General features: G+C 39.5%; 3 protein-coding genes and 1 long non-coding RNA gene across 5 annotated transcripts; 2 read left to right on the top strand and 2 right to left on the bottom strand.

Moving 5' to 3' along the window:
* LOC104727972 lies at window positions 22–955 on the bottom strand. Its single transcript, XM_010447023.1, has 2 exons — window positions 830–955; window positions 22–744 (listed from the first exon to the last, which is right to left on the bottom strand). Exons 1-2 carry the CDS (start codon window positions 953–955, stop codon window positions 22–24), a joined length of 849 nt encoding a protein of 282 aa, XP_010445325.1.
* Window positions 3,816–7,038, bottom strand: LOC104723399 ((S)-ureidoglycine aminohydrolase). The gene is made up of 13 exons (XM_010441765.1): window positions 6,884–7,038; window positions 6,658–6,786; window positions 6,126–6,213; window positions 5,947–6,023; window positions 5,622–5,661; window positions 5,454–5,520; window positions 5,233–5,318; window positions 5,061–5,142; window positions 4,919–4,975; window positions 4,798–4,836; window positions 4,594–4,664; window positions 4,336–4,389; window positions 3,816–4,188 (listed from the first exon to the last, which is right to left on the bottom strand). Exons 1-13 carry the CDS (start codon window positions 6,918–6,920, stop codon window positions 4,119–4,121), a joined length of 897 nt encoding a protein of 298 aa, XP_010440067.1. The 5' UTR covers window positions 6,921–7,038; the 3' UTR covers window positions 3,816–4,118.
* LOC104727973 (ATP-dependent Clp protease proteolytic subunit-related protein 4, chloroplastic-like) lies at window positions 7,092–10,877 on the top strand. Its single transcript, XM_010447024.1, has 8 exons — window positions 7,092–7,538; window positions 8,249–8,452; window positions 8,604–8,659; window positions 8,865–8,991; window positions 9,159–9,236; window positions 9,561–9,674; window positions 9,768–9,877; window positions 10,635–10,877. The coding sequence occupies exons 1-7, from the start codon at window positions 7,092–7,094 to the stop codon at window positions 9,837–9,839; spliced, it is 1,098 nt and encodes a 365-aa protein (XP_010445326.1). The 3' UTR covers window positions 9,840–9,877; window positions 10,635–10,877.
* LOC104723398 lies at window positions 11,493–17,678 on the top strand. 2 transcript variants are annotated; one of them, XR_757333.2, is made up of 4 exons: window positions 11,493–16,844; window positions 16,929–17,036; window positions 17,123–17,227; window positions 17,382–17,678. It is a non-coding gene; the product is annotated as an uncharacterized LOC104723398 (long non-coding RNA). The 2 variants fall into 2 exon arrangements; XR_757332.2 differs by having other exon boundaries at window positions 17,123–17,678.

Here is a 17,984-nt window from a genome sequence, read left to right on the forward strand (position 1 = left end):
TGGGTCCGGTCTCCTCCCCCTCTACTTGACCGGAACAAAGCCATCCATTCCCTGTTGTGCCTCTGTGTGTATCGGACTACTCACCACCACCTGTGTCGAGACAACGACCTCACTGTGTTGTACTCGTTGAGGACATGAATGTATCAAATGACCATACATTCCACACCCCAAACAAATCGTATTAAGGCCCTCATATGCCACAAAGTTTCGCTCTCCGTTGATCATGATAGTCCCTTTCATTGGTCTCTTCAAGTTAACCTCCACACAAACTATGGCAAATCTTGTCCTTTCACAGTTCGACGTGGTCCCATCTACTCTGATTGGATTTCCCAACCCTCGGGTAACCCCAAACAAGATATTCTTGTGATAAAAGTTCAACGGTATATTCGTCAACCGAATCCATACCAGCGTCGTGGATATCTCATCTCTGAGCGGATCGAATTCCGGTGTCCAAGCTTGAACCAGCAGATAGCTCCCAAACATCCTCCACGGTCCACCTGTCAACGCAGCCATATATTCCTCCTCCTCCCCAAACCGGATTATGAAAAACTGCCTTGGGAGATCCACAACAAACATTGAGCCACTCGGTTTCCACATCTCCCTCAATCGTCTGCTTAACGCCGCTATTGGGACTGTTCTCCCTAGCACCTTCACTATCATACAATTCTTCCACAACCCATTCATCGCATCCAAAACTTCTTTTCCAATAGTCACCACCGGCTCTCCATCCTCTCCATTAGGGAACTCCAAAACAAGTCTTTCATCCACAAAACTCCCCTCTACTACGTCCTCCGACACCAACCTTCCTCCTACACTCCCCCCCAATCACCTTCCGCACCCATGAGCCTAGCCCATCTGGTGGTTCTCCCGGAGGTCTGCCCTGTTCTCCGATCTCGTCCATAGTAGCATCGTGGTTCCCCCCACTCAAAATCCTAAAATCGTCTCCTGTCGCCATTTTTTTTTTATTTGGTCTCTAAACTCTTATTTAGTATGATATGTTTTTCTAATGTATATTTATCTATATTTAATTCATACATATACAATCTTTTATTTGTTTAATTTTATTTTTTACATCTAAGGAATCTTTATCTTCTCTTGATTGTACTTATGGGTTGTGGTGTATGTCAAAGGACAAGAAGTTCTTTATTGATTTGTACAGGTATTTACTATTTGAACAACATTACTATATATATCGTTTTGCGGTTTCCTAATTTGGATTAACGTTAGATTATTCTTAATTATTATGGTGGAAACTCCTAATGCACACAATACGATTGATTTATACTAAACAATCAAATTATTCCATTTATATATTTGTCTTATTTGGCTAGAGTAGTGCCTTAACGTACGTCATAGAGAGGTTAGTTCATTTGTAGTGTCTTAATGTTCCTAATTTTATTTTGGTTTATCCCAGGCTATAAAATTCCCGCCAGTCCACCACAAGAAGTTTAGCCTAGTACTAAGCAAAGTTTGGTTGCAAGATAATTAAAGGAAAACAAACAAACAAAAAATATATGATTATTGCAAAGTTCAAATCAATTACAAAACATTTAAAAGGAAAGTGATCAAAGACACTCAAAACAAAAATAAGTACCCAACAAGATTGTCAACAATATTTCCGCATTTAATTATATATCAAACGATGTGATGTACCTTTAATCTTTTGGACATAAATATTTTGATGTAAATATTGTTTTGATGTAAACATTTAAAAACAAAAATATTTTGATGTAACATGTAAACTTAAATATGTCATGGAACTTGGTCCGAATGGTAACCGCAGATTTGGTTGTGCGGGATAAACGATTTGATAGTGCGGTAAGGTTGAACTGCGGTACGTGCGGGACAAATGTATTTGCGGGACAAGTCCGGTTAATGCAAAATAAGCAGTACAAAATAATGTTTGATTGGTAAAAAACTATATGCGGTGCGAATTTCATATTGTTTTATTAATAATTAGTATAATTATATTATTTAAAATTTTTAAAATCAAAATTTATTTTGAAGTAGGTAAGTGAATTTTGTTTAATAAAAAAGTGAAGAAATATGTATTTTAAAAATAAATTCTTTTTTACGGAAATTATAATTAAAAACTATAATTTAATTTTGAGATTGTTAAGTCTATTAAGATATTAATATATACTAAAGTTTAATGATATTTTCATCATAAAGTTGACTATAGATTTTTGTTTTACAAATCTGTTATTTTTTGTATTAAAATTGATTATTGTACAATTTGTGAAAAAAATAATGAGGTAAGTTATTTTTTTTTTTTAAAAACACATATAGGTAACAAATTATTTATGAGAATCTTTAACAATTTAACTTAAAAACCCTTTTCAGCATACAATCATTTGTTAAAACTTATGTTGATTATTGTTTTTTTATTAATCACAAATTAAATAAATAAAAAGTTTGCTTTACTCAAGGCGTTTTTGGCAAAAAACGTTGGATAATTGGTTGTTTAACAAACAACTGCGGCCCATAGAGTAATGTTGTGTTTAGAAAACCGCAAATAGTATTTTTACTATTTTTTTGTAATAACGTAAATTTTTAGTTTTTAGTGTAATCGGTGACATTGTCTATTTTTTTCTCGTGAACCTAGAAAAACGCCTTTTGTATCGTCACCATTCAAGACCTAATTTAAACCAAGGTGGTCTGCCATACATGAAAAGACATCCATGATTGTAAATTTTTAAACCATAAATCCTTTGACGAAACGTATTCGTAAGAAAATGTTGAATTAAATTATTAAATTTTGCAAACAATGACTTTGGTTTTGCAAATGACTTTACCACCGAACCGCGTTAGGTTACTTATGTAAACAATTCTGTTCGTAATTGGCTCGTTTGAGTTCACTACATAGTTGTTGACCCAAAAAAAAAAATAATAACTTTGGTCTTACAATTGACCTATATATATATATATATATATTAGTGGTGAATAGAAATTAAAATTCAGTCAAAAGATATACATTAGGTAGATTAGGTGTAATGATCAAATTATCTTAACTTTTGGAAGAAAGGAGACGTTGATAACATTAGAGACTCTAGTGTCTCTAATTCCTCACGTAACATATTTGGGTTCTAGCTAGTTTATTACACATGTATAATAGTATAATACAGTCATTCTCAACCCCAAGTCGAACACATTAGCACCCATATATGGAGAACATGTTTAGGTTATAAATTCTTGTAAAGAAGTTATTGTTTTATGGAGAACATGTTTATAAATTATGAACTAATTAATTAAACAATCTTTGGGCCATTCCAAATTATAGGCTACCTTTTTCGTACCTTTTTCGCATTCACAAAACACTTGTGTTAAATTATTGCATAAGTGGGAACCATGGACTTATGTCGAGACCACTAGTTATAGCTTTAGAGAAAGTAAATTATAAAAAGGTAGTGAGTGAGAGATAAAGAGAGGAAGAGCTTAATTAGGAGGAGTAAAAGACAAGTAGACTCATCATAATATTCCGGTTTAGGAAAAGGGGATGTGGTGACCTCATCAAGAGTCACCGTCGGTGAGGATAAATGGGAAGGGTAGTGAACCTGACGTCCTATTGGTGTTGGAAGTGGCGGCTGTTCTGGTGGTGGACTACGTTTTTAATAATTCTCCCATCAAATTTTGTATCGATTGATCTTATCAAGAAAGATTTTATTAATAGTTTTATGAAGGATCAAATAAAATTGGGACCTATTATAGAAAAAGATTTGTTATCAAGTTTGACTATGGACATATATAGCTTTATTTAGTACTATAAGTGTATAACACTGTGGTAACTATTCAGTGAGACTGTAAAATAATGTTGGTACGTAAATAAGGTGTCGACACTATTGCACAAGAGGCAAAGCACATACAGATCATGTAGAGTAAGGCAAATACATATCATGTAGAGTAATCTCAGTTGCCGAAACAAAGATATGGCATTTTAAAATAGTTTTTTTTCCCATACAAGTAAGACTCGAGTAGCTAGTGGTTAAGAGTAGACATGAGGCTTTTAAGACAGAAAGCTAAACAACAAGGTTCTGGCTTTTACTGCAAAAAACCTTCTTTTTACACAGAAATCTTCTTGATCCCATCAAACTTCCCACCAAGTCCTATAAGATCTTTGATCACAATGGATTCCGATTCACATCTTTGTACAACAGATATCGAGATCTCGTCTTTCCAAGTGCAGCATACCTGACACAACGAATACTATCTGAGAAAGTGTGGTCGAATGATCTTTCAGGTAGTCAAGACACAGTACCAAGAGAAAGTTTGAATCTTGCAAACGTTTGAGAACTTTTTGAAACAGAGTATAAACTCAAGTTGTGGGCAGTGTCTTACCATTGAGGAACAAAAGGTGCCATCCATATGACATCACCAGCCTGAACTGGATACCTATTCAAAGAGAAGATCACATAAAAGTTATAACCACTTCTTGTATCATGTGGAATGTAGCTGTGGCAGCAGCTTGATTTTGGTAAAATGCTTCTGATCACATTACATGACTGATGCAGAAAACTAAGGTTCTTGGTTGTGCATGTGTGTGTTTGTGGAAGTTATATATTAACACTTTTGATTTATTAGTATAGCTTTGCGTACCAGTTATCTCCCAAGCGATAAATGCCTTGGCCCTCCAGAAGCAACAAACCGTGTTGGTTATAATGAACTTCCTATTAACATTGCAAAATAATATGACTAGACTGAATTGAAATAGAAAAAATAAAAAGAGAAAGGAAATCACGAGCAACGGATGGTATCAAGATCCATATGGTAATGAAGCATTGAAGCGAAACAGTTCTGTACCTTAACATTGAGAAACTCTCCCGGCTGAAAATCCATAATCTGCATATGAAAGACACAACAGTAGTTAAGATTCCATGTCTCAAAAAGTGAAAGGATTCATTTGATCAAGTGAAGTGCTTACATGGATGTTGAAGTCATAAGCAAGGGACATCGGAAGAAGTTTCCGCAGTTCAAAAACCTGTAATAGTAACAAAGATCTTCAGAGATGACTGATGTAGGATCTGGAACTTGTATTACAAGTGGAGAACTTTTTGCACATTTACCTCACCAGGAGTCTGGAGTAGTGGTTGCTTGTCTGTGGAGCCAACGATAAGCTCTGTTGTGTGACTTCCTAGATGTTCATACCTAGAGATGTAGGTATAGGAGGAGTTTCAAAGTTATGAACCCAAGCAAAACTTGAAATTTTCTTGTTATAATAAGGGGCAGGAGAAGAACCTCCGCTCGAAGACAACAAGTGTTGCAGACTCATCACAGTTTAAGGAATGATAAAAGTTTGGAGGTAGGTATGCATATGAATCAACCTACACTAAAAATAGGATTATCAGCAAAAAGGAAGAAACTAGTGGAGAAATCTTGCAAGCATTCACCATCAAAGCTGGGTAGAGACTATGTAATCGGAAGAATACTTCCGTAAATAATTCTTATACAAATCATACCGTCAATTTTTTTGAAGAACTGGATGTGTTAGTGAGTGTCACAGCACCCTCAACCACGAATACAAGACTTGAAGAAAATTCCAAATTATTGAAAGGAGTTAATAAGCAGAATGAAGATCATAAGTTTAGTAAACAGATGTTAAAGAGAGCTCATATAAGTAACAATACCGCTCTATGTCTTGTGGAGGCAAACTTGAACTTGACATTTCTGCAAGAGACAATAAAATCAGCTAGATGATCACCAATTCCTACGAGTAGAACATATAATACCGCAAATCCTTAAACCCTTAATCACTCGACTAGTTCTGTGCAGCAAGAACAAGGCATTGTTCTAATAACAATGAGATTGATGTAGCAACGCAGTCAAGGACACAAATCTAGTACCTAAAAGATTACATTGACATCTAGAGAGTAACTCTATTATCGAAGACTATAAGAAAATAATCCCAAGAAGTTGATGTTCATCACTTGTGATAATGAATTGGCTCCAGACCTTTCATTTTAGCTAAGTACATGACAAAATGGGATCCCGTTGCCGGTGTGATCAAGTATGCCCCTAATGTGTTTGTCCTGTAAAATTGAGAAACAAACAAATAAGTGCAAAACTTGCTGACTCCAGTAACTACAAGATGAAGAAAAGTATGGAAAATAAAAGAGTGTTATGTAATGTACCAGTCAGGTAAAGGGCTGTATACATGACTTTCCGGTGTTATCAACGCATGATCTCGTTTGTATACACTTCTTGTGAAACCGGGCAAGTCTAAAACACAACAGAATCAAAACATTTCTGCTTAAAAAAACATTACGAGGATCCAAATGCAGAATTCTCAATTACAAAATATATCAGAATTCCAATTTGAATACACAAAGTGACAACTATCAGAAAGAGACGATTAATCTCTATCCACAGAACTGAAACTTGAATGCTTCCATGGCTTCTATGTCAGCACCTAATTGAGCAAAAGTTAAGAGCTTTTTGCAAGGCATGAGCCAGAAACCCTCTCACATTATTAAACACTAATTCAACTTAATCCTAACTTTTTCGATAACTTAAACTCTCTAACTAGAAATCAAAATAAACCCTATTCACTAAGACCTCGCAGAATCGACCTAACAAAAAAGTAATCGAAATTAACCAACAAAAGGATCAAACTTTAATGACACGAAGCTAGAGACGAGTGTTGTAAAGGAAAGATATAAAAACCTTGGAGGTGTGAAGGAGAGAGAGTTGGATTTGTTGCTTTCCAATAAATGGGTTTCGTCTTCTCATCTGATTCAACAATCGAAGGCGCTGAACAAAACCCATCGTCGCTTTCCGAAGCTTTAACAAGACCTTTTCGGAGGTGATAAACACAAATAAGAAAGTTCTGATTAGTTTTACAGTATGCTCAAAACAAACTTATGAAGAATCGAAAAAGATTCCTACTTACTGATAATGATGAAGACGATTAAGTGAAGTGATCGCATTTTTGCTGAGAATTAGTCGAACGATTCAGGTTCAATGCTCTCTCTATTCATTCATGTTTATTAAAATCTAAAGAAAGAAAACAAAAACAGAACACGACAGATGATTCTCTGAACTGGCCAGTAGATGTTTTTGTTTGGTAGCCTCATAAAATTATATACTTTTTAAGAAAAATGGGAATCCCGGTTTTAGTCCGGTTTGATTTGGTTCGATCGACAAACCAGAATTGTTCCAGGAAAAAATCTATTGGGCTTATTGTTGAGCCCATTAATGATATTATGAAGCCCGAATTGATACAGATCTTCGTTATCGTTTCGGGGACTATCGGCCACTCTCTCTCTCTCTCTCCAACAAAGGAGGTAGCAGCAGCGACTGCGACGAGCTTCACAACGCTCCGAGCTCGTCCGTCAGCGATAATCCCGTCTTCTACACGTAACCTGAGATCTAAAGCGAGATTTTCTTCTTCCTCGTCTCTCAGAGCTTCTCTCTCTAATGGCTTTCTCTCGCCGTATACCGGAGGAAGCATCTCTAGTGACTTTTGCGGCGCTAAGCTTCGTTCGCAATCGCTTAATCCGTTAAATTTGTCCAGCTCCAAACCTAAGCGCGGAGTTGTCACTATGGTACTTGAATTTTGTATACTCTTCACATCGTTTCTTGATTAGCTGAGGTCTCCGCTCTTAGGTTTTCGTGGCTATAGCTAATATTTCTGCTCGATGCTTCCGTGGTTGTGAATTCCCAGAAATTTTATTGGTTGAGACACCAATTGTTGTTCCTTAGTTTTGAACCAATGGATTAGAGTGATTCTAGATATAGGGAATCAGATTGCAAGGGGTACGACTGCTCATTCATTTCTATAGCTGACATTTATGTTTCTGTGGTAGTGAATTTCCAGAAATTGTATTGGTCGTTCATACTTCGACCTGCTGTTGTTATTTAGTTTTGAACCAGCGATATCTATGGATTAGAGCGACTCTAGATATGTGTAGTCAGATATCAAAGAATGCTCCTTCATTGCTAGTTTTTAATTGATAGGAGATGGTACATGTTTAATTAGAAGGTTGAGTATGAAGATTATGTGTTGTATGATTTCCTGGTAAAGAAGAAGTTGAGTATTTGTCACTTATTATGTGGCAGAGGTTTCTCTGATTATGATCAGGATCCTTGGCTGACAATTGTCATAGAGGATTTGGAGGCTTTTGTATTCTTCACATACAGTTTCTTTGTCTTACCTAATCTTAGTTGTGCTGAAATTTATGGTTGATCGATTCACTGTTGGTGAGCCTTTTCTTTTTCTTTGATTCTTATCATCGTGCTTCCCTCTTATCAACAGGTTATACCTTTCTCAAAGGGAAGTGCACACGAACAACCTCCCCCTGATTTGGCATCATATTTGTTCAAAAACCGAATTGTATATTTGGGAATGTCTCTTGTACCTTCAGTTACTGAGTTGATACTCGCAGAGTTTCTTTACCTTCAGTATGAAGACGAGGAAAAGCCTATTTACCTTTACATAAACTCGACAGGGACAACCAAGGTAGGCTTCCATATGGAAAGTCCTTCATATTATCAACGCATGCTGAGTAAAATTGAAACTGTTGTTTGTTTCAAATGAATGATGATGAGTCTACAAATCATTACCTATTCATTAAAAATGTTTTAAGAGAATTTATCTTCTCCCATTTCAGAATGGTGAAAAGTTGGGCTATGATACTGAGGCTTTTGCAATCTATGATGTCATGGGGTAATTGATCTTCATTCCTTTTCTACTACTTTCTTCTTTCACTTATTTTTTCCCTAATAGTACTGGTAACTGGACTTGAATCATGAAACTGCCTTCCCAAATATTTAAAATTGCACTTGGAGACAGTTTTCATATCATGCCTATTTTGGGGAGACCAACCAGTTATCCATGCACCAATGAACTCTTATCTTTTCTTTGACTTCAGGTATGTCAAACCACCAATCTTTACTCTTTGCGTCGGGAATGCTTGGGGTGAAGCTGCTTTGCTTCTGACTGCTGGTGCAAAAGGAAATCGCTCTGCGTTGCCCTCGTCAACTATTATGATAAAGCAGGTTCTTTCTGATCATTCTTTTAGATCTTAGGTGGCGTCTTTTTCCCTCCCATAGAAGATTTTGTGCTTCGTATTCGAGTTAGAAGAAACTAAGGCTTATGATTCCTAATTTCTGTTCATGCATCTTTTACTCATCCATCTATTTTCTCGTGTATGTTAACTTTGTAGCCCATTGCTCGATTTCAAGGCCAAGCAACCGATGTTGAAATTGCAAGGAAAGAAATCAAGCACATAAAGACAGAAATGGTGAGAAGATAAACTTGATATAAATTCACATAGTAGTGAAATAAGTGTTGACCCTCGTGATGTACATAGATTACTTAGTTTGATCTTCGTTATGCAATAGTGTCCAGTTGTATATGTGATATGGGGAACTATAAATATATGTAACATGTAGGCAATGGGTCTATACTTGCAGACATCTTGATATGCATCACTTAGCCATTAATTGTATGTGCTTGCTAGCGAATCTAAAATCATGCTATCATTATCTTTCCGATGCTTTTCATTTTTTATCGTAAAACTTAGCTGAAAAGTTGTGTCTCTGTTCTATGTAATGTTGTGCTCAAGGTCAAGCTGTATTCAAAGCATATTGGTAAATCCCCGGAGCAGATTGAAGCTGATATGAAACGCCCTAAATATTTTAGTCCCAGTGAGGCTGTTGAATACGGGATCATTGATAAGGTGCGGTAAATGACAGAAAAATCGGAAAAACATATTAGTGGTTTTGTTTTCCATCTGCAAAATTGAATTTTTCTTCATGTGCTACGTTTGCAGGTGGTTTACAACGAAAGGGGCAGCCAAGACAGAGGAGTTGTGTCCGACCTTAAAAAGGCACAACTCATTTAAATGTCAGATTGTCTTCCGAAATCCCCCAAAATTAACAGGTTAAAGCTAAAATTTGCTCGCTTTCATTCTGGATATCGATTATAATGATTATGGAATTGCATTTTGGACTTCAATCTCCTATATAATTGCACAAAGCATAAATTTTACACTTGTCGGGGACATATTCTGGAATCATGTACTGCTTTCGTTCTGTCACATTTGGACCAATTATCCCATTGTAGGAGCATTTACTAACAAAAGGGAACACCTGTAAAAGTTGAAATACTTTTTACACCTCACAAATGGTTTATAATAATTACTTCAGCATTCATGCAATAGCCTTATAGAAGAAACCCGACGAATACATGCTTATAGTGGATGCGTATCTTCTAGTTTTGCATTTCCTCTAGTTCAAATAGTTACTTCCCATTTCCCTCTGTTGCTCTCTTAGGACCCATTTTTATAGTGATATCATTTTCATTGCCCATTATAACAAATTTCACTATTGATGGCCGACACCTATCCAAGGGTTATGCTCCTTCAGACACTAGAATTCGTATCATTGGTTGTCTTAAACAAATGATTAAATCTCAAACTCTTGTCCTCTTTGATTGTCTGCCTATTAACACCAACCATTGATACGTCTTTCGTGACTAAAAGCAAGGATATTCGACTTCTAATTCTATTGGCTTCTCCTTTTAATAGTTTTTACTTTGTTATGACGTTATAATCATTATGTTATGACTTCTAATTCTATTTGCGTTCCTTTTGAAAATTTAATCTGTCATGACATTATCATTTCGCTGTGTTTCTCAGGCTGGAGATTTGACGACTGATCAAAAGGGGGAATCGGTGAACCATTTACCAGCACAAAAGTGGGGTAAAGTCTTGGAAACATGTTAGTAATGTTACTGGTAATGCTGCAAATTTTTAGTGCTATTTGAACAGAAACAAACCCATGTGTAGGCTTGATGCCTAGAAACAGGATGGATTGGTGTATTTCAATAGTATATGCTTTTAATCATTTAAAATGAATCAATTTCGTTTGCTCACCCCTAATGCGGATGTGTATATGTGTTACAAACCAATATGTTGCTTTGTGTTCACACCAAGCAAGAACGTGTACCGTTTCTGGAATAAGATGGAGATAGGCATTATGATAAATTCCACCCACCCCATTATCTTTGTATCCCTTTTTCCTATGAAAAGCCCACATTTGTCACAAACAGTCAACAGTTTTAATGACGTCACCGGTTCCTCCTTACGTGCCGGCGAATATGAATCGTCCAGTGGCATAAGAAGAAGAAACCATCATTTAGATTTAGATTTTAGAGTTAGGGTACGCATTTTTTATCATAACCAAACGTTGACAAAAAAAAGGGTTCATATCTAATCAGATATTGGTTTTCTTTTGTGGAGTCATCGGTTCTCTACATGTCAGTCAGATTTCGAGGCATCATTATTTATCTGACTAGTAAATCATGAGACTAATCTGAATTTTGGTAAACAAACTCCGTCGGAAAAAAATATTTGTGGTAGAGATGATGATTGTATATAAACTTCCCTTGAAAGTGAATCTCATTCAGAGGAATATTATATAATCTGTGACAAAGGGAATGTATCTAGGAGCTTTAGGGGACTAAAAATCAAATACCATTAAGTGTATTACAACCAAAAGTGTGCTTCCATCTGCGTTGTAGCCATGGATTTCATTCTGCTAATCGTATGGCTGATCTCGGTGTTCGGAATTGGTGTGTACTTGCGACGATGATGCTTGTCCTTCTTCGAAAAATACTTGATCTTGAGATAGGGACATTTGTCCTTGAGACGATGACGCTTGTCCTTCTTTCACAGATACTTGCTCGGCGGACTCTTGCTCGGCTAAGCACTCAACAGATGTTGGTAGTGCATTGGTCGATGGTTCAACGACGAGCAGCGTTAGCACGGGATTGCCGTCATTTGTTCTTTGCTTTTTCGAGACTTAAACATTGAAAGTCTCATCTTGCAGAATCTTTTCCTTTTTTAATACTTGAACTTTGGGCTCGCAAGGAGATTGATGCTCGTTTGATCGATGCTCTCGACAGGGATAACTCGACGGAGGTCGGGGTCAAATGTTGAGGCGAGGACGGCCAGGGCGTCAGCCGGTGCGTTGTCGGTGCGGGGGATTTTTGTTAATTCGAATGACTTGAACGAGTCAGATAGATCTTGGACGACTTTAAGGTAAGCGTCCATTCGGTCGTTCCTGACTTCATAATCACCGCTGAACTGGTGGGTCACCAGCTGCCAGTCTCATTCCTGCGATGAGGGTTTCGTATTCGGCCTCGTTGTTTGAGGCAGGAAAGGCGAGCCGGAATGACTGCTCGAGCACTTCACTTGTTGGCGAAACGAGGTGTATGCCAATCCAGAGCTGTGTCGTGAGGACGTGCCGTCAACGTGCAACGTCCACTTCTCTTCTCTCGGGGCGCCGGACTCTAGTTAAGGGGATAGCTAGACCAAGAAGTCAGCAAGTACTTGAGATTTCGCACAAGTGCGATCCTCGTATTCAATATTGTATACGCTTAATTCCACCGCCCATTTGGCGAGGCGGCCTTGTTTACTTGGGCTGTGCAGAATGGTCCGCAGGGGTTGATTGTTCAAGACTTCAATAGTGTGGGATTGGAAATATGGTCGTAGCTTCCTAGCTGAGATAACTACAGCGTAAGCGAGCTTCTCCAACGTGGGATAGCGGAGCTTGGCTCCGACGAGACTTTTACTTACATAGAAAATTGGGTGCTGTTCTCCCCTGTCCTCCTTGATCAATACGCCACTAACTGCCGAACTGGATACGACAATGTACATATATAGCATTTCGCCCTGATCGGGCTTTGCTAGGACGGGTGGAGTAGCTAAATAGTTCTTGAGTTCCTGGAAGGCGGACTCACACTTATCATCCCACTCGAACTTCTTGTTGTTGCGAAGCAACTAGTAAAACGGTGGACACTTATCAGTAGAACGTGATATAAATCGGTTGAGTGCAGCGATTCGCGCAGTAAGGCGTTGAACTTCGCGAGTATTAAGCAGGGACGGAAGGTTAGTAATCGCCGATATCTGTTTCGGGTTTGCTTCGATACCCCTCTTCATGACGGGTTATCGTAGGAACTCTCCAGAAGTCATGCCGAAAGAGCACTTGGCTGGGTTCAGGTTCATATTATATATGTTAAGTACTTCGAAACATTGAGCGAGGTGCAAGACATGATCACTGGCACGGGTTGATTTGACCAGCATATCATCGATGTACACTTCCATAGTTTGCTCTAGCTGCTCGGCAAACATATGGTTAAAAAGACGCTGGTAGGTCGCACCAGCGTTTTTAGGCCGAATGGCATGACCTTGTAGCAATAAGTTCCGTGATCAGTGATGAAAGCTGTTTTTCTCCTGATCGTTCTTATGCTTCATAATCTGGTTATACCCCGAATATGCATCCATGAACGATAGAAGTTCGTTCCCTGCGGTTGCCTCGACTAGTTGGTCGATTTGCGGTAGGGGAAAGCTATCCTTCGAGCACGCCTTGTTGAGATCAGGGAAATTGACGTACACCCGCCATTTGCCGTTCTTTTTCTTTACCACTACTGGATTGCTTAACTAGTCGGGGAACTTAACCTCTCTAATGGATCCAACATCGAGCAACTTTTTGACTTCCTCATTGACGGTGGTAGTGCGCTCTGGACCGAGGTTTCGTCGCTTTTGTTTGATTGGCTTGAATGTCGAATCCACGTTGAGCTCGTGGCAGGTTATGATTGGGTCTATTCCAGTCATGTTGCTCATATTCCATGCGAAGGTTGTGGCGTTCTGACATAGGAACTTCACGAGCTTGTCCTTAATGAACTGTGGCAGGTTGGCACTGATCCCCATGCAACAACTTGTGTCGTTCGATAATGAAGCAGGTTCTCGCTACCAGTGGATCTCCTCGTAGCGTAAATACTCCTCTAGAGGTCGGGAACTTTAGGCATTGATGATAAGTCGATGCCACTGCTTACATTTTATGCAGCGAGGGCGTGCCGTGAATGACATTGTACACGATCGGCTTGTTGACGATAGCGAAATTGATGCCCACCGTCATAACCGTGTCACCATCGAATCCGGTGAGAGGTTGGACATCGTGCTCGGCCGTCCGTAGGTCAACCTCCATTTGGATGAGCACATCCTTAAAAATAATATTGACCAAGCTGCCTCTGTCGATCAAGATTTTAGTGACCACGCTTTCACCAATTTATATCTAGACAACCAGCGGGTCGTTGTGCGGCGCACTTAGACCTGCTGTGTCTGCCTCAGTAAATACAATCAGAAAGTTCGTTGTAGGCTGCGTACTTTGTGCTAACCACTCCCGTTAAACCTCCACTCCCCGCCGGTAAGCTTTGATTGAACGGACCGAATCTCGGCAGGTCGCCAGACCGCCCATGATCATATTAATTTGTCGGTGGCGCGGGGGCAGAGTCTCGGTTCCGTGTTGTGGCGCGGGGGTAGTGTCATACCGCTTACTCGGATTTTTGTTCTCGGGGTTAAAGAAGTTGTTTTCCTTGTGGGCTGCTATTTGTCTCTGCTCGAGGTCGACGTCGATTTGGCCCTCTTTGAATTTGTCGAGCAAAACGGACTAGAGAGTGCGGCACTCACAATACTTATTTCTACCTTTACCCAATGGATCCCGGACCCACTTGTTATTCCAAGGTTTTGATGAGGACACTTGGGGATTTTGGTTGCTAACAGCGAATGCTTGACCTTTCTTTCGTTTTTCTAATTTATCGGAATACTATTTGTCAAAGTGTTGACGAGGCTCTTGATGCCCTCTCTTCGTCTACCTTGATTTATTTGTTAGCGCGGTGCAATGCATCGTCCAAAGTTAGAGGCTCGTGGATTATGATGTCTTCCCTAAATCGGGATCCGTGAGCAAGAGCGTTACGAAGGGAAGAGACTGCCGTATCGTCGGCTATTAAAAGCTTCAAAACGATCCTTTTGAACCTTTCCATAAAGTCCCGAAGCGATTCGTCATTCTGCTGGAACATATTCTAGAGATCAGCATTTGAGGCACCTCTAATCATAAACGTAGAGTGATGCTGGAGAAAGGCGGTGGTGATTTTGTGATAGCTTCCTATCGAGTTCATGAGCTAAATTCTCGACAAACAACTGGCAGCAGCCAGCTTCGTATTCATCTTCGCTGAAATGAGCTCGGCTAATTGCAAAGCACATTAAAGTTAAAAATGGTTTCAGATCATCCAATCCGTTGTATGGGATAAACTTGAACTTGTTCATGTAACGGACGCGAACGCGGGAGATCCTTGCCGTAAACAGCGAGCATTGGACTTCCTCGAGTACTCGATAAGGATTGGTGGACTCTTGAGGAGATTTCATGGACCATCGTCTCTAAACGTCGTATGGTTTCGTCCTTGAGATCTTCGTCAAACTGTCGGCACGGCAGTGTTGGAGTCGGGGGACTCCCGCTTCGCCGGCCCCGGCTGTCCCGATGCTCGTCAGTTGGCTCCTCTCTGTTGTGTCTGTCGACGGATCCTACGATTATAGACGCGGGGCGGCGTCTGTGGCTCTCATATCGGTCTTTCACAAATAGCTGCGGAGGGGCAGGAGGATTCTCGTTTTGATCGGCAGGATTGCTCTCATTTCGGCGCTCGCTCCTCCTTCGCTGGAGCCTGCTGATCTGATTTTGGGAGGCCTCTTGTGCAGCTGCAATCACCTCGAGCCGTTTGTTTGTTCTGTCGAGTTGATCGAGTATGGCTTGCATCAGGTCGTCGAGTTCACTCCTTCGTGTTGTGGGCAAGGCGTTTGGGAGAGCAGCAGTGTTGGTGACCAGTTTTTCTGCGACAAGCCCAGGCTCGGCGTGTGCAGCGACGAGAGGTTCATAGGGCACGTCGGGCGCTGTCGGAGAGGTTGTGTTGTTCGGTAGGGAGCCTTCGATTGAGGTCGTCGTGGAAGGTAGAGGCGGGACAGTGTGTGTTCTTGTTCACCCCCATCGTTGCTCCATTGTCTGTTCGGACGTGATGTTGAGATCTTCACTGGAGTTCGTCATTGGTCTTGAATCTTCGTGGAAATGCGGACTGTTGGTCTTGATTCGTAAAAAAGAAGCGCTCTACTCTAGCCCCACGGTGGGCGCCAATTGTTTGTACCGGGGATTGCAATACTAAGTAAATTAGGTTTCGAGGAAAGAGTGAAGCTAGTTCTTTTATTAACGAGGAAACGTGAGGTCGTCACTAACAGAGAGTCAAGATCGAGCTCTTCAGTTCACAAGAGAATTAACAAGCTAATAATGACGAGCTAAAAAGTGGAAACGGATTACACATAAAACAATAACAGATATCGATGCAAAGTACTGCTCTCCGGGTAATGTCAAGGGATCAGGATGATGATCCCAATAAATGCTGCTTCCTTTTATAGGCGACTGTTGACCTAGGACTCCCTATGGTGTCCAACGCGGATTTCCGAAACTACCCTCTATGGAGAGTTAATGACTTTCTCCCAATTTTGTCGGGCCGAGATCACAATTAATGAGTCTTGTTCGGCCGAGTGGCATATTGGGCGCAGCCCATGTCCAACAATACTTAGCAGTTGGCGTACGCGCCCATGTATTGTTGTAGGCTGCTCCACAGTAGGCTGCTTAGCAGTTGTAGGCTGCTCCACAGTAGGTTGCTCCACAGTAGGCTGCTCTACCTCAGTTATAGTATCATTGTAGGCTGCTCTACAATGATACTAGTCAACCTTATTTACTTAGTATTGAGCAAGATAGGATACAGATGTGTGATGGCACAAAATCAATTTCTCATGTTTCTCAGAATCTGGCAATTTAAAATCAATGGGTGATTCTAACAAACATATTAATGGCATATCGGGAGTTAAGTGACAAAATGGGGGAAAAATTGCCAGATTTTGAGAAACATGAGAAATTGATTTTGTGCCATCACACATTTATGTTCTATCTTGGACGCTCCTAGTAGGCTTCTTTACAATGATATTGTAACTGATTCATTCATGATTGATAAGAAGGTAATCTTTCTTCACTCAGAGCTTTTCTTTTCGTTCTTGTTTCTCTTAACTTCTGATAATTTTTGTGTTTTACCTCTTTTGAAGTTTGTCAAGTGTCCTGGTCCCAACTGCAACATGCTTTGTTTTTCCAGTGACGTTGAGTGTGTCTTTCATGTCAATTGCCGCGTTTGTCAGTCCACCTTCTGTCCAAAGGTTTGAGAATATATATCATATAAGGAAGGATTGTTGTTTTGGTTGTTTTTCTTGACTCATGTCTTTGTCATTTATTCTCTGTGAAGGCTCTAGTCAACATGAGCGTACTTTTTTCTCCATGAGTGTGGTAAGCGTCAATCTTGGGGCATCTCTCAGACTATATACATCAGTTATCTTGACAAGATTGGAAGGTATATTCCTAATGAGCACCCTCAACCACAAATACAAGACTTGAAAAAAAAATTAAAATATTGAAAGGAGTTAATAAGCAGGTGATCATAAGTATAAGCATATGTTAAAGAGAGAGCTCATATAACTAACAATACCTCTCTTTGTCTTGTGGAGGCAAACTTGAACTTGACATTTCTGCAAGAGACAATAAATGCAGCTAGATGCCACCAATTCCTACGAGTAGACCTTTATAATACCGCAAATCCTTAATCACTCGACTAATAAGAACAAGAACAAGGGATTCTTCTAATAACAATGAGAATGGTGTAGCAGCGCACTCAAGGACACAAAGCTAGTTCCTAAAAGATTACATTGATATCTCAATAGTAACTCTATTATGGAAGAATATAAGAAAATAATCCCTAGGAACTTGATGTTCATCGTTTGTGAGAATAAATTGGTTCCAAACCTTTCATTTTTGCCAAGTACATAACAAAATGGGAACCCCTTGTCGGTGTGATCAAATATGCCCCTAATGTGTTTGTCTTGCAAATTTGAGAAACAAACAAATAAGTGCAAAACTTGCAGACTCTAGTAACTACAAGATGAAGAAATGTATTGAAAATAAAATAGTGTTATGTAATTTTCCAGTCAGGTAAAGGGCTGTAGACATGACTTTCCGGTGTTATCAACGCACGATCTCATTTGTATACACTTCTTGTGAAACCAGGCAAGTCTACAAAACAACATAATCAAAACATTTATGCTTAAAAAACA

The sequence above is a fragment of the Camelina sativa genome, chromosome 11 (assembly GCF_000633955.1).
Source record: "Camelina sativa cultivar DH55 chromosome 11, Cs, whole genome shotgun sequence".
In the NCBI taxonomy this organism is placed as follows: domain Eukaryota; kingdom Viridiplantae; phylum Streptophyta; class Magnoliopsida; order Brassicales; family Brassicaceae; genus Camelina; species Camelina sativa.

What these genes read in the sequence shown, in the direction of transcription:
- LOC104727972 (XM_010447023.1), bottom strand. Translation starts at nt 955, where the DNA reads ATGGCGACAGGAGACGATTTTAGGATTTTGAGTGGGGGGAACCACGAT. An exon ending in TAGGCTCATGGGTGCGGAAG is followed by an intron (nt 745 to 829) that starts GTGATTGGGGGG and finishes CTTGTTTTGGAG; the next exon opens with TTCCCTAATGGAGAGGATGG.
- LOC104723399 (XM_010441765.1), bottom strand. Translation starts at nt 6,920, where the DNA reads ATGCGATCACTTCACTTAATCGTCTTCATCATTATCA. An exon ending in CCTCCACAAGACATAGAGCG is followed by an intron (nt 5,521 to 5,621) that starts GTATTGTTACTT and finishes ATTTTCTTCAAG; the next exon opens with TCTTGTATTCGTGGTTGAGG. An exon ending in TACTCCAGACTCCTGGTGAG is followed by an intron (nt 4,976 to 5,060) that starts GTAAATGTGCAA and finishes TTACTATTACAG; the next exon opens with GTTTTTGAACTGCGGAAACT.
- LOC104727973 (XM_010447024.1), top strand. Translation starts at nt 7,092, where the DNA reads ATGGGAATCCCGGTTTTAGTCCGGTTTGATTTGGTTCGATCGACAAAC. An exon ending in AGCGCGGAGTTGTCACTATG is followed by an intron (nt 7,539 to 8,248) that starts GTACTTGAATTT and finishes TCTTATCAACAG; the next exon opens with GTTATACCTTTCTCAAAGGG. An exon ending in ACTCGACAGGGACAACCAAG is followed by an intron (nt 8,453 to 8,603) that starts GTAGGCTTCCAT and finishes CTCCCATTTCAG; the next exon opens with AATGGTGAAAAGTTGGGCTA.